Source organism: Dendropsophus ebraccatus, chromosome 2 (genome assembly GCF_027789765.1).
Source record: "Dendropsophus ebraccatus isolate aDenEbr1 chromosome 2, aDenEbr1.pat, whole genome shotgun sequence".
NCBI lineage: Eukaryota > Metazoa > Chordata > Amphibia > Anura > Hylidae > Dendropsophus > Dendropsophus ebraccatus.
Genome location: NC_091455.1, coordinates 47,004,754 through 47,019,616, shown reverse-complemented (window position 1 = coordinate 47,019,616; position 14,863 = coordinate 47,004,754). Strand labels below are relative to the sequence as shown.

The 14,863-nt window shown below is 40.3% G+C and overlaps 1 protein-coding gene across 4 annotated transcripts in view; it reads right to left on the bottom strand.

Annotated features, from left to right (window-relative positions):
• Window positions 1-3,452: 3,452 nt before the first annotated feature.
• Window positions 3,453-14,863, bottom strand: part of STAU2 (staufen double-stranded RNA binding protein 2) — a 228,741-nt gene continuing 217,330 nt past the window's right edge. For all 4 annotated transcript variants that reach the window (XM_069957463.1, XM_069957465.1, XM_069957464.1 and 1 more), the window contains 2 exons: window positions 7,008-7,093; window positions 3,453-4,607 (listed from right to left, as the gene is read on the bottom strand). In XM_069957463.1, coding sequence (XP_069813564.1) covers window positions 4,514-4,607; window positions 7,008-7,093 — 180 coding nt within the window. In that variant the 3' untranslated portion in view covers window positions 3,453-4,513. The remainder of the gene's footprint in view (window positions 4,608-7,007; window positions 7,094-14,863) is intronic.

Genomic DNA, 14,863 nt, shown 5'->3' with positions numbered 1-14,863 from the left:
GCCCCAGCCGGCATTCTCTAGCTCTTCCTTCTTTAACATCACAACCCAATTGATGGATAACTCGCTCAGCCAGTCAGTGACTGGGGCAGGACACAGTTGCAGTCACTGATCGGCTGATGGGGCACCAGTCAGGTCAGCTATTTTCCCCCGTGATGACAACTTGGGGGAAAATGCCTTCAGGCGGGTTCCCGGAGCCTGTGACCCAGTGCTTCAAGGGCGCAGGGAGAGGTAAGTTGTGGTCTGTGGTCCTTTATTATGTTCCCCTCTGCCTGCTGTCAAATTAAAAAAAAACACTGGACTTCTCCTTTAAGATCCCAAAAGGGTTAATGCAACATCATTATAATCCCAACATGTTTCCCAATTGCATGAGTTCTAAACAGATTCACCAGGGGAAATAAAAAAAATTATAAGAAAATATTCATGCACCAGGTGTACTGATGGACAACTACCTGAAAACCAATGTGTGACACCAGCAGCTGTTTGATATCTATTTTTATTTTTTGTGGCCTTGTATTTCAGGAAAAAGGACTGGGATCTTATCAGGAATTGCTCTGACACGCATGGCATTTGGGGAAACTAGGGCCTTGTCCTGAGTATCAAGTGCTTCTCTTCACTTTGGGTTAACAAGGAGAGTGTCTGTTTGCGTGTATGTGAAGACAATAAAGTATGAACCCTGTTATTTTTCTTAGTTGTGAATTACATTGCCCATGCTGCGTGTCTTCTGTTTCTCTTTTCCTTAATGGTGTTGCAGTGGCCATTATAATTTTATGCTATATGATATATTAGAAGCGGTAATTTTCTTTTGTGGTGATTACTTACAGCTCAGATAAACTACAATGGGGAGAAAAAGAAACTAATGAACTGATAAAGAGACATAAAGAGAACCTGCCTTTACAATAAAAGCACTGGAAAGGAATAAGTATTATTGTTTTGTCAGATGTAGAAATTATAATGATCATTGAAAGGATAAAATATTACACGACAGGTCAGAAAATGTATTTAAAGTATTTAAAGTACTTCATTTATAAGGAGAGTTTAAAATTTTTACCAATTAAAACCAAGCAACTGAAATGCATTTTTTGTCAGTTTTTATTTTCCAATTATAAAATTATTCAATGAATATATAAATTAATTAAGGAGGCAGCCATCTTGCTTGAACAGCTACCCTGCTCTGTTGAGTTGAGTGAGATGTGCTTTACATCAGCGACACAAGTACAGGAAACTGGCGCTTGGAGATGATTCATTGACTTCTATGGGAGAGTATGAAAGTTAGAAGAAGGAAAAAAAAAAAACCCACACACCCAAAATGTATAGAAGTCAGTTTAACATAAAAACTTAATTTAAACAATGGGTCGTTTTTTGAGGATACATTTCCTGTAAGTCCCCAGTGTTCCTCGACTACAGACAGAGCATTTGTAGAATATCAGCCCACACATTAGCATGGAAAGGTCTCATTATTTCTGAGATCAGGATGATCTTGTTTTCATCTGGCTTCCTTCAAAGTATCTTTAAACAACTTTTTCTGGATCACCTCATTTAGATCCCATAGCACTGAATATTCCTGAGAGAACATCCTGTTCTGCCTTTTTTACGCTCCTTCACATCATGCTAGAGAGTGCGCTTTATGAGAGAACCTCAATTTTTATTTATTATCCTTTACTTTTTATTGTGCAAATAGCATAATGGAAACAATGAGGTGCTTGTCAGAGGTTTTTAACTTTATTACTAGGGATGGTCCGAACCTGCTGAGGTTCGGGTTCGTGTGAACCCGAACGCTCTGCATCAGATTCCCGCTGTCTGCCCGCTCCGTGCAGCGGGTGGATACAGCAGGAGGACCGCCTGGAAAACTGGGATACAGCCTATGGTTATGGCTGTATCCCAGTTTTCCAGGCAGTCCTCCCGCTGTATCCACCCTCTCCACGGAGCGGGCAGACAGTGGGAATCATTTCCGAGCGTTCGGGTTCATACGAACCCGACCCAAACCAAGTTCGGACCATCCCTATTTATTACCCATTACTTTTAAAGGAGCAATGTATTCTTTTGTGCTGAATATGAACTGTCATATTCATAACAGGCCATGTCCTCACTACAGCGCGCTCTCACACGCACACACAGGGTTAGCTATACAGGAAGTTAACTTGTCAGCTAGTTTTCGGGAAGAGATGAAAAAAAAAAAGAAATCAACGTACACAACAAGATAACAAAAAACCTTCCATACGGATTTTGCTCAAGTCGTTCCCAGTGCAATACATACCTCATGATTTTATAGCTTTGAGTTTAAGCAGGTGCTAGTGTGTTAGAGGGTAAGTTGTGTCCAGCTCAGGTGGTAGATTAAACCTCCAAAAATGTTGGACTCGTAAGAGCCCTTAGTCATGGCAAGACATAACATGCTTGTAACGTAACTTGTTAACTGGTTCAGCAGTAACTGGAAGTTTGCAGTAACTTTAAAGGCCCTACTACGCCAACGACTGCCAGCCGGCCCATATACGGCCTATAATCGCTTGGTGTCATAGCTAGTGTTAAAAGGCAACAATCAGCTGACATGCACAATGTCGGCTGATCCTTGTCTATCACCACGTTGAAAAAAATTACAACGATGATGACGGTCTTTTGTGTCACCATTTTGTGTAATAGGAGCGGCGACAGCAGACCGCCACCATCTCCTATGGGCTCCCCGGACAATCTAAAGATCGTACGGGCAGCCCCTCCTGCAGCTCCTCGCTTTTACCCACTGTCGGCATGTGTTTGTGCCAAAACCAGGAGAGGATCCAACAGGAAAGAGAAGTACAAGTCTACCCTTTATATTTTCCATCCCATCTGAATCCACTTCTGTGATCCCACAGAATATGAAAGAAGCAGTGGCCTTGCGAGGGCAGCCATTAATTTCATGGTTAGTAATATCCCTGTATAATGTTAAAGAGATGATAATTTTTGCCACTCAGTGGTTGGCAAAACATTTTTTGCTTTATTGAAGATTTCAAAGATATTACAGGGGAAAGAGTACAAGCAGCAGACGTATCACCAGGATGGCTGTTTTGCACTCTCAGCACCTCTTCAGCAATAACATTTCTTTTCAGCAAATTACATTGTACAGTGGCTTATCTACATAGGTGGCAGAGCAACCCAAAAGCAGTTTACGTGTCCTCCGCCTACTAATAGCTCTGCTATACCAGGTACTCCTTAGTGTGTAGTGCCGGACCCGATTTCTCAATTGTGTGGACAATTATGTCCCCTTTCTTGGGATCGGAGGGTATCCCTGTTGACCCCCACTAATCTGCTTGTTTTTTTTAAATCTAAAGCCTCTGTCGAACACCAAAATAACGTAGATGGGACAACTGCGTGTCCCCGGTCATGAAACCCAGTTAGCTGTCGAAGGGTAACATTTGCTACAGCTCAACACCAGTTCCGACATATAGAACATATGAGGAAATGAAATAAACAGACAAAGCCAGTTTAGACATGAACTGATGTGGTTTTACTGCATTTGGCCATAATATACTGTCCCGCATCAAGACGGTACAACAGTCATAAACAAAACTTTTTGTTACATAGAACAGTGTCTATCCAGCCATATTAACTCTCTCTCTGCTCATTTAATACATGCTCGTCGTCACTGGGCTAGCTGATGTCTGAGCGCAGAATGCAGGTATTAAAAACACTCAGTTGATGTAACTGTGAGTCAATACAACACAATGGGTGTAAATGTTTTTCACACAACAGCGTGAAGGGCAGGCTAAAGGACAAATAAAATCGTAAAACTTTGAAAAGAAACTTCTTCCAGTTACGGGGTGGGTAGTACCTAAACTGCAGACTCCGGGGCACACTGTGACTTAATGCTACAAACATCAGCTCATGTTTTTGTAAGCAAATGTCGGTCATGATTTGATTCGTACTTTTATTTTATTTTTTTGTATTTTTTTTTTTCTGTTAGTTCCGATCTTCTTGCTAAATGCCGTAAATGTATTTCAGACTGCACTTTGCTTTAGAAAAAAGATAAGCAGTGAATATATATGAAGACAACAACTACGACTCTCACAAGCACTAAGCACTGTCATTGGTTAAAGTCTTAAAATATCAAAGCGGTTACTAAAAACAAACAAAAAGAATGAGTATATCGGTAAAAACAGAACACTAAAACGCTAACCAATGTGGTTTTCTTAACTTTTTTTTTTCGTATATAGATATTTTTTTCAACGTTTAGCTGGTTAAAGTTAAGTTTCATTTCTCTTAACACTTCTGCTAATAAACTCTAAGTTGAAGCACTAGTGAGATCAGGTTTCGGTTGTCTCAAAGCAATTAAATTAAAGATGTGGTCTCAAATTGCAGGGGAAGTGCTTTACGCTAATATATCCCCCTCTTAATATAAACAGTACTGTGTATTATCTCCTGCTTTAGGATAGTGTTGTCTTCACATAAGACTTGTTTAATGGTATTAGTGATTCGTTTCCTTGTACACGTACACCCTATTGCGTGTTGACAGGTTTATAAGGATGCAGCGGCCGCCGTGAAGCTCCTAGACGACGGCCTTTGAATCCTTGCAGTCCTGAGCGCTGGTGCCTGAGTTAGCCTGCGTATTGTCTGCTTTCTCTCCACGGTGCTTGGCTTGTCTGAAAGATTAATACATTAACAAGAGGCTTTAGGGTCCAGGGCTGTACATCTCAAGACATGTTTATTAGCTGATGGCACAGAAGATTCAGAGGTCAACCTAAGGGGTGACATTTTGAAAGGAAACAACAATATTTATGTTCAGATAGCATGATGATGAGATCATGTGGAGACCAAACCTGTGTATACTAATATACTACCATGTGCCATTTCACGATTAAGATGTAAATGGGGACACTCTGAGATAAAACCCAACATTATTAATAAATATTAAAAAAATAGTTTAATTAATAAAAAATATTAACATTTAAAAAATAAAATCCCTTAGCTTATTAATAAGCCATCTCCCATACCTACTGTCTTATAAAGGAGTGTAAAGAAGCACTCTACATCCCCCCCAGTTTGGATGCCATTCTGTTCCCAGAGAGTGCCCATGAGATTGCATGTCTAACGCCCCACATATTACAGCTGCTGTGCATTGAGTGGAGAACACCGGGTATCTTCTCGGTATCTCTACATTCTAGACTTGTATTAAGTATCTACAGTGAGGACAGTGATTTTCTGTCTACACAAAGTGGCTGTAGGTTGCAGAGAACAACATCAGAACTGGAAATAATGCTTCACTGTAAAAAGAGGTATCAGCCCATGTAAGTATGCATACCACCGTACTGAGGGGCAGGAAAAAAAAACAGACAGCTTCTTTAACCCTTTAAGGACCGTGCTAACTTTCGTTTTTGCGTTTTCGTTTTTTCCTCCATGTGCTTAAAAGGCCATAGCACTTGCATTTTACACCTACAGACCCACATGAGCCCTTATTTTTTGCGTCACTAATTGTACTTTGCAATGACAGGCTGAATTTTTCCATAAAATATGCTGCGAAACCAGAAAAAAATTATATGCGCAGTGAAATTGAAAAAAAACAACGCAATTATTTTTCTTTGGGGGGGGCTTCATTTTTACGCCGTGTGTCCTATGGAAAAACATAGTTGTTATATATGTTCCTCAAGTCATTACGATTAAAACTATATATAACATGTAGAACTTTTATTGTGTCTGATGGCCTGTAAAAAATTAAAACCATTGTTAACAAATATACGTTCCTTAAAATCGCTCCATTCCCAGGCTTATAGCGCTTTTATCCTTTGGCCTATGGGGCTGAGTGAGGTGTAATTTTTTGCGCCATGATGTGTTCTTTCTATCGGTACCTTGATTGCGCATATGCGACTTTTTGATCGCTTTTTATTACAATTTTTCTGGATTTGATGCGACCAAAAATGCGCAATTTTGCACTTTGGGATTTTTTTGCGCTTACGCCATTTACCGTGCGAGATCAGGAATGTGATTAATTAATAGTTCGGGCGATTACGTTTATTTATTTTTATTTGTAAAATGGGAAAAGGGGGGTGATTCAGACTTTTATTAGGGGAGGGGATTTTTTATTAATAAAAACACTTTTTTTTACTTTCACTTACAGTAATATGAAGCCCCCTGGGGGACTTCTATATACACAGAACTGATCTCCCATTGAGATCAATCCTGTGTATATAATAGAGCAATGATCCATCAGATCGGTGCTCTATTATAATGGTCTGCTGCAGACCATCTAAATAGATTGCCGAGGCGGGAACAGCGTTGGAGCGACGCTGAGCCCGGCCGGCTCAGTACAACGGATCTCCCCGCCGCGATCGCATCGCGGGGGGGAGATCCCCCACTAGACACCATGGAGAGGGGCCACATTCACTGTTCAAATGCAGCTGTCAGCTTTGACAGCGGCATTTGAATGGTTAATTAGCCGGCCGCGGCGATCGCTTAGCAACCGGGGACCGCGCGCTGCAGAGAGGGCTCACGCCGGGAGCCCTCTCTGTTTACTCTTAACGGCCGCATGACGGGTATACCCGTCATGCGTCGTTAAGAGGTTAAAGGGAATGTGTCACCTAAATTTTCTTTTACTAATTAGGGTCAGAAACTAAAAATTGTTCTTATACTTCAATCTGTTTCTAGTTTCTGATTGTAATTTTTTTTATTTTTACTTTTTGTACTTTCTTATAGGGGGCTGTTATCTTACCTGGGCTGTTTTAACAGCATTAAGTGGCATGCTTTACAGCAAGACTCATGGTCATAGACAACAATAGACAGACTCAGTCCCCTTGGGATGAATGTGAAATATTACTGAGCATACTCTGTGACCTTTGAAGAGGTCATTCCACATGGAACTGCTGTTGTCTCCTCTAACTACTGGTGTCACATGTCGCTGCAATACTTTACAGATCACTTTACAGCAGTCTCCTCTTATCACCACAGACACAACAAGAAGTCCCAAAATGTATGCCAGGGAAAGGGGTGAAACACGTTAAACAGCTGGACAATTAATAAAATATAGAACAGTAAATGAATATACTCACTCAAATGGTCCGTTTTCTTTCATGAGAGCACCTTCCACAGAATCTAGTCCTTGTTCTGAAAACTGTTTCAAGGCACTTAAAGCTGCCTGGAGACAATACAAAAATGAGAAGTGGATTAGGATATAAACTTTAAATATTTTAAAAAAAATCATCCAAAGTACACATAGTCATCCAAAGTACACATAGTAAAGGAGCAAAAGTTAAAGAGGCAATACTGCTGCAGAACGTGTTATCCTGTTTGGACCCAATAAACCTGTAATAATCTAGCCGACCGCTAACAGGGCTTGTTTGGCTTTTCTCTTAATTTTTTGGACGTATGGCACTCAGTTGTCAGGTTTACTTATGTCAGCATGTCCATCTTTCAAAGTGCTGAGTTATTTGCCTGTTCTCATACGGTTCCAGTCCCGGTGGATACTTATGTGGCTCAGTCCTAATCGATAGCTTTTCTTCCGTAGACCAGAAGGCACTGCTACCTATGCCTCTCTATGAGATGTGATCACATAACTAGCAGTGCCCTCTGGTCTAGGGCAAAGCACAGTAGATTAGAGAGAGTCAGGGACCAAGTCACATGGACAGTCACCGGGATGGGAATGGCATCAGAATGGCCAAATAATGCAGCTCTTTGAAAGAATATAATCATGGAAAATCTTTAAAAACAGAGGATAATGGATCACCTAATAACCAACAATTAGATGGATCCAAACTAGCATGGCTTTTACTGAGGGCCGACCATGTCAGATTTATCTCCTTGGTTTCTTTGATTATGTCATAAAAATGATGGATGAAAGTGATGCCGTGGATATCGCCCATCTGGACTTCAGCAAAGCCTTTGATATAATTCCCCCTTCCCATAAAATGCAGACAGAAAAGTTAATAGAAACTAGATCCCAGGATAGTTCAGTGATTGTATATTCATATGTAAATGATGTCTAGGCTAAGTGGTGCTGTAGTGGGAGGACACTATAGAAAGGACAGGGGACTGTCTATTAACGTCACATTGCAATGCTGTGTGATGACATTTCATAGCCATAATGTGGACTATTGCATGGACCAGGTATAGTGCCATCCATTCTAAAGGCCCTATTCCACCAACAGATCTGACCACAGATTATCTGCCAAAGATTTGAAGCTAAACCCAGGAACAGACTATAAACAGAGAACAGGTCATAAAGGAAAGACTGAGATTTCTCCTCTTTTCAAATCCACTCCTGGGTTTAGCTTCAAATCTTTGGCAGATAATCTGTCGTCAGATCTGTTGGTGGAAAGCCTACAAGGTAAAATCTGCTGTATCTCTGTTTGTTTGGCGAAAAAGTGTAGTAATACATTTTAGCTGGCCTATTATAATATACATCATCTTATCATGTATGACAATCACAATGTTTATCTTATCTTCCTCTCTATATAGATCTATAATTCTCTAGCTACTTATCTCATACTACCATTATCTCTCTCATATTTGGCTTTGTCTAATCCATCTACAATAAAAAAAAAAGAGAATTCTCTCATGAACATATGAACATGGTATATACAGTACAAAATGTCAGTTCATTGCACAATAATAGAGGAATGTAAAATACACACAATCCTGCAAAGATTTAACTCTTTTTAGACTGAGGTTACATAAACACCCATTAATGTCCGTAACGAGACTATATTTTTTCCAACAAGAAGAATATATCTTTATCAGAACATTTAAGGCGATTGAACTGTGGTTACAGAATGCTGCCTTGTGTCGAATGATGCAGCTGCTGCTCCACTGATTGTGAGATGGTCTGCAGTGAAATTGAATATTCTGCAACAACCTTGGGCAAGGAACTGGCTGGAGTGCTGTGGGAGGGAAGCAGGCAGGGTGGGAGGACTGTGACGAACACCTGAGGGAAAACAATGCATTTTGTGATTTCTATGCAATCACTTAGGTGGCTCATGAGATCCCCTTATTTATCACAAACTTGTAGTGGCCACCAAGAGCTTCATCTGTGGGATGGTTGGTGGTGGTGTGTGTGTGGGCACGTGTGTGTGTGTGTGTGTGTGTGGGGAAGGGGTGTCTTAAGTATGGTGCATGTTGGAGAAGTGAAATATTGATGGCAAAAGTTAAAATATAGGTGGACCTCTTTGATCCTTGGGGTTGCAATTCATGAGCTCTGAAATTGATAGTGTAATTAGAAACATAAGTGGAAGTATATATTGGACAATGTAAAGTAAGAATACTTGGTGACTAAGACAACATCCACCAAAAATATGAAAGCATGAAATAGTTTTGTATAATCGGTTTGGAGTAAAGTCTATATTACACGTCTCTCTCCAAGCAGTACTGTACATCAGCAAAGTGGTGCATTGTTTGTTATATAAAGCTAAAGAAGCCCTTAAAGTGAAAGTTACTGCTTAAACAGATAAAATACAGATGCAATATTTAGTTCTATTTTTCACATTACGCTGCTAAAACCCTTAGTAATATGTTAGGGGCAAATAAGGTAACAAGATTCTAAAAGGCAATGCCCACACCCGGGGGAGTCATTAACACAACGCTGGAGGAGTCAAACCAATGATTACGGCCTGAAACAAAATGGAGCAAGGTGCCAAAGGCACAACAGTGTCAAAAATTCCGCAAGGGTAAAGCTTTTTAATTATACCTGATACCACTTGAATAGTGTTTGAAAAGCTGTCTCCTGCTGATGAGAAATGTTCAGCCTTGAAACCTTGAAGAGCAACAAAATTCATCTGGCATTTTCCGGAGCAGAGGAAAGGTTAATAGCTGATTGGCAAATGGCGGGGAATGCTCGCGCCCTCCGGTTCATTAAGACGCATGACTCTGCCATTATTTACACAAATACATAGAGATATTTCACTCTACAAACATTTTACAATTGCATCGTGAGCTAATTCCCCCAGGTTCTCAAACAGATGTTGTTAAAATTTTTATGTATTACTTGTTTTAGACATTTCAGTGGTGCCAAAACGCCGATGCCAGCAGGACGCTGTTTGTTTTGGCTTCGTCTCTTCTTATGAATATGCGGACGTATCAGCACGAGGTAAAAATTTTCCTTCAGGGAATTTCATTTCTATCTCTCCCTCTGTCAATCAAGCGGTCACAGTGTGTGCTTAATGTATGTTTGGACACAATAAAACTGTCCACTTGAATTCATGTTTTATAGGGCATGCTCTATATATTTCACTGTGTCATGCCGGGCCTCTAAATCACGTCCAAGCAAGGTTTAGAAGGGACTACAATGTTACATTTCCTTTGTGCACTGATTTGCACACAAAAAATGTGTCGATATCGGCGTTCACGCAATGATGAAAAATTCTTTTTTTTTCACAAGTGTTTTAGCACTGAACATAAAGCCCTATGTCTGTGTATTTCCACATGGAATCGCTGCAGTATTCTCCCATTGTAAATAACCCACCCATATAAAAAAGGTTTTTAAAAATTAGGATCACTTTTTGGTCTACAGATAAATCTTTGTGTTATAAAACTGATCATACACCACTGGCTGGCGCTGTAAACAGAGATCACAAGGTGTAGCTGGGTCTGTTGAGTACACATCATGATAGTCCAATAGACCCAATTGGCTTACAACAGGGTCTGTTATGTTCAGATGAAGCAATTTTAAACACCCTGCATGCTGTCAGTGAACTGCAATGTCTTTTCATCTCACGGAAGAAAGTGGTGTAATTTGGTGCACATTCGGGAAAGAAATGGAGCCTCCTCAACTATTACACATCTTTATATGTTCCGTACTCCTTATATGAGGCAAAGCAACTTGTTGGGACTGGGCAATAACTATTGGTTGAATGTTTGTTTGGCTGACGACTCCTTTATGGTAAGCTCTGGCAGCGGCTTAACTCCCCCTAAACAATAGGATCTGGCAGTTGAAAATGAACATGATCCTTCTCTTCCCTGACATCTATGAGTGGGTCACAAGGATGCCATACACTTTAGAACAGCGCTTCTCAAACTTTCTTTCACTTGAGCCTCACCCAACAGAGCAAAGTGATACCCAGGCCTCATCAGACTGAACAAAAGGATGTCGGGGCCTCACTATCTGTGGTGGAAGTCCATGCAAAAATAAAAACTATTGCTCAGTCTACCCTTCATCTGTCTTCTAAACTTTGTATAACATTAAAATAAGTAAAACATGAGTCACTAATGTTCCTAAGCCAGATATTATTGCAGTCAGGGACAGGACTGTGCAGCTAAGGGTTTGTCTACACTACGGAATCCCGGCGGGATCACGCACGCCGGATTCTGCAGCTCGCCCCCACTCGCATCTCCGCTGGTCCCTTAGTCTTCATTCAATGGTTTGGCAGATTCCATCATCCGCCCGAAGAATGAGCGGGTTCATTCAACAAGGTACGACGGAATCTGCCCAGCAGGGGCGAGCGGCGGAATCCGCTGGGATTTTGTAGTGTGGACATACCCTTATAGACAACCTTTGTGAAAATTGTGCCTCACCAGCAACTACAGTGTGTAGGTACCTTAACTTAATAAGAAAAATAGAAAAAGACCAGCAACAATGAAGTCTATATTAAAGTCTAACATCTATAGGTAACACAGAAGCAAACACCTTTTACTTGGGTGTTTCCTTCCATCACTCTTGTTATAGGCTATAATAAATGGCCACAAATCACCAGTCTAATCCACAATTTTTTCTTTCTTTCTAAGCAAACATACCAAATAATATTTTTTCAGTAAATTTTTATAAGCTATTCAAATCTTTAGATGCATTAAACAGAGTACTTTAGGTTTGCTAAACTTTATTTGCATTTGTATATCTTGCTGAGGATAAACTTATTTGCAATTCAACTGAAAAAAAAAATAAAATAAATTGGGGAAATTGTCCCACTCATGTAACATCTTTATGAAACTAGTTTTTCACATATACACGTCTGGGAATCTTAGCTGTCTTGCAAATATTAGTTTATAAAATTGTTGGCATGGTGGTCCTTGAAGTGGACTATCTTAGTGGACTTGAGGGGAAATGTCATAATTAGTTTACATACTGGAAGCCTGGAAATCCCAAAAAAGATCTCTAAAGAGTGTCTTCCGTAAACAGATTTTTGCAGGCATCGTGTAAAATATATTTGAATTCCTTTGGACTGCAGTAGCTCATGATTATTTTAGATTATTATTATCTATTCTAATGAATTTTAGGGAGACTTTTTGTACTAATCTACGTAAGTTGTATTTAGACATTCATAAGAACAACCGGTACTGCAAAGTAAAAGTACATGAAAAAATGACTCTGCACGAGGTTTCATGGGTTTAATTAGATACACATGGTCCTGCTTATCTGCTATAACTAGAGTACACTCTACAGCCAAAAAACAACAAAAAAAGTAGCAATGACTGGTTTGTATCTCAACTCAGTGACAATCTGTTTGTGTTACAGCTTTATTAAAAAAAAAAAAAAAAAAAAAAAAAAAGATGTTTTACTAGTGTAGAAAATTAAGGGAGAAGAAGGAAGTCTATTTGTAAACCATTAAAAAAAAAAACTGATAAAATGAATTAGATCACAACAAATAATAAAGACATGGGACTCTAGTCACTGTGTGATGTTTTATGAGAATACACCCATATAAGAGTAAGAATTACAGTATAAGGCTATGTTCACACAACGTATATTTTGGTAAAATTATGGCCGTTGTACAACGGCCGTGATTATTACGAGAATATACGTTGCATTGCTGTTTATGCTTTGGGGAGTTCTGATGCGGGCGCGCACGGATGCGCCCGCATCAGAACTCTGGGGCCATAAAGATCATCCAGATGATCTTTTGAGAGACCGGCCAGGTCACAGAATGTCCTGTCTCTTACGATGTGTGAACATAGCCTAAGGTTGTGTTCACACATCCTATTTCTGTCAGTCTTTTTGCATCCAAAATCAAAAATGGAAACAGGGCAACAGTTCTGCATAGTTTTTAAACCACTCCAGGTTTTGGTTGAAAAGACTGACGGAAAATACTTTGGGGGAGATTTATTATTATTGCGCTCCTGGCGTACACAAGGCAAAAGGTGCAGATTCTTGCTTTCTTCCTGGTGTACACCAGCAGTAACACTCGCTCGCCTGATGGGCGGACAGTGAGGTGGCAAGGACTGTGACATTACACATCTGTCTTGGGCTGAGAAAATAAGTATGACATGTATGCTACTAGTCCTAAGAGTTTCCAAAAATTCTTCCCAGAATTTCTAGTGGAGCAGAAATGGCCTTTGAGTTCCCACATGTCTTTATGATGTTCTCCTTAAGAATTAGTATCCCAGAATATTTTTAAAAAATCTAAAACGCTTCCCTCATAAGGAAATACAATACAAGAAATATAATATATGTAGGTGCATGGTGCAGGCAGGTGGTGCGGGAACATAATAAAGAATGTATACTTACCCATCCCCGTGCTCCCGCAGTGCTGCGTTAACAGATCACTGACAGCCGTCTGACATAATTTTTTCCCCAGCTTCCTGGTACATCATGAAAAAAAAGTACCTGCACATTACATCAGCTGGGTTGTGACATTGCAGGAGCTTCAGGAAGATGACGGGGGTCCGTGATTGGTGATGCAGAGCTGGGATGGGTAAATATACATTCTTTACCTCACTCCCTGCCTGCACTGTTTATGCTCAAAAATTGCTTTTTATCATTGGTGGACATTGTCATAAGGGCAGAAATTCACGACTGCTGTGCCTATCTGCCAGTCATCGTCAGCGCCATAATCTTCGCCTCTCTGTGACGTCATTAGAATGGTCTCCTCCTACTGCAAAGTGGCCAAAATCATCTTGCTGGGCTACCCGGCAACAAAATGACTGAAGGCAGACGTAAGTGTAGGTGCAGGTGCGGATGGCCAGCTGAGGATATGGCATCAGTGACATCACTGATTCCCGGCATGATAATCCCCGTGCTTCTCTGCTGTAGGAACGGACCATTCTAATGATGTCATGGAGGGGGCGGAGACTACAGCGCCAACATAGGCGGGAAGGTGGGGGGCACAGCGCCTGTGAAGCCCTGCCCAGATAACACTGTCCACCAATTATAAAATGCAATTTTTGACCAGAAAGATGATATATACATGCATTGTGCAGCATGTAAGCTTCTGAATGGTGCTGAGAACTGCATATATGGAAAGTGGGGTGACAATTTCACAATACCAGACTTCTTGTTTTTCATTGAAAACTGATCAAATAGTCCTTTACATCCCAAAATAGTACCACTGAAAAAGTCAACTTGTCCTGCAGAAAAAGAAGCCCTTATATAACTATACAGACTTAAGTCTTGGAATGCAGGGATAAAAAAAAACAAAAAACAATTGGCGCATGGTGAAGGCCAAAACAGGCCACGTCCTTAGGGGGGTTAATCATGATTAATTAAAATGTCAACGGTGCAAGTTGTGCCGCACCGGGCTTATTAACAAATGGACATCAAGCTATGTGTCAAACCTGTCCGGTGTTTTCAGATCGTACTGTGAGAGCCAGAACAGAAATAAAACAAGCAATTATAATCCCAAAGCTCCACACAAGATTAGTAACCAGTGAACTTTTATGTTTTTATTCAACTTGAAATATCATTAACATTAAAAATCTTTATTTTTTTTTTGTTTTATATCCCTTTAGAATAATGACCATAGGTTATTAAACAGATTTGTCTGCATATCTACAAACTGTAGGGGGAGAGATGACCCAACTGCGGTGAAGCTCCACCTATGTGACACTGTCCACCTATAAATAAAAGTAATTTTCGAGCAGAGATAGGACACAGACAGGTTTTATACAGTTATATATTGAATGTGCAGCATCTACAATTTTGGGTGGAATGGAAAATTGCACATAGGGTGAGGGTGTAGGGTGATGACAGTATCCCTTTAACAAG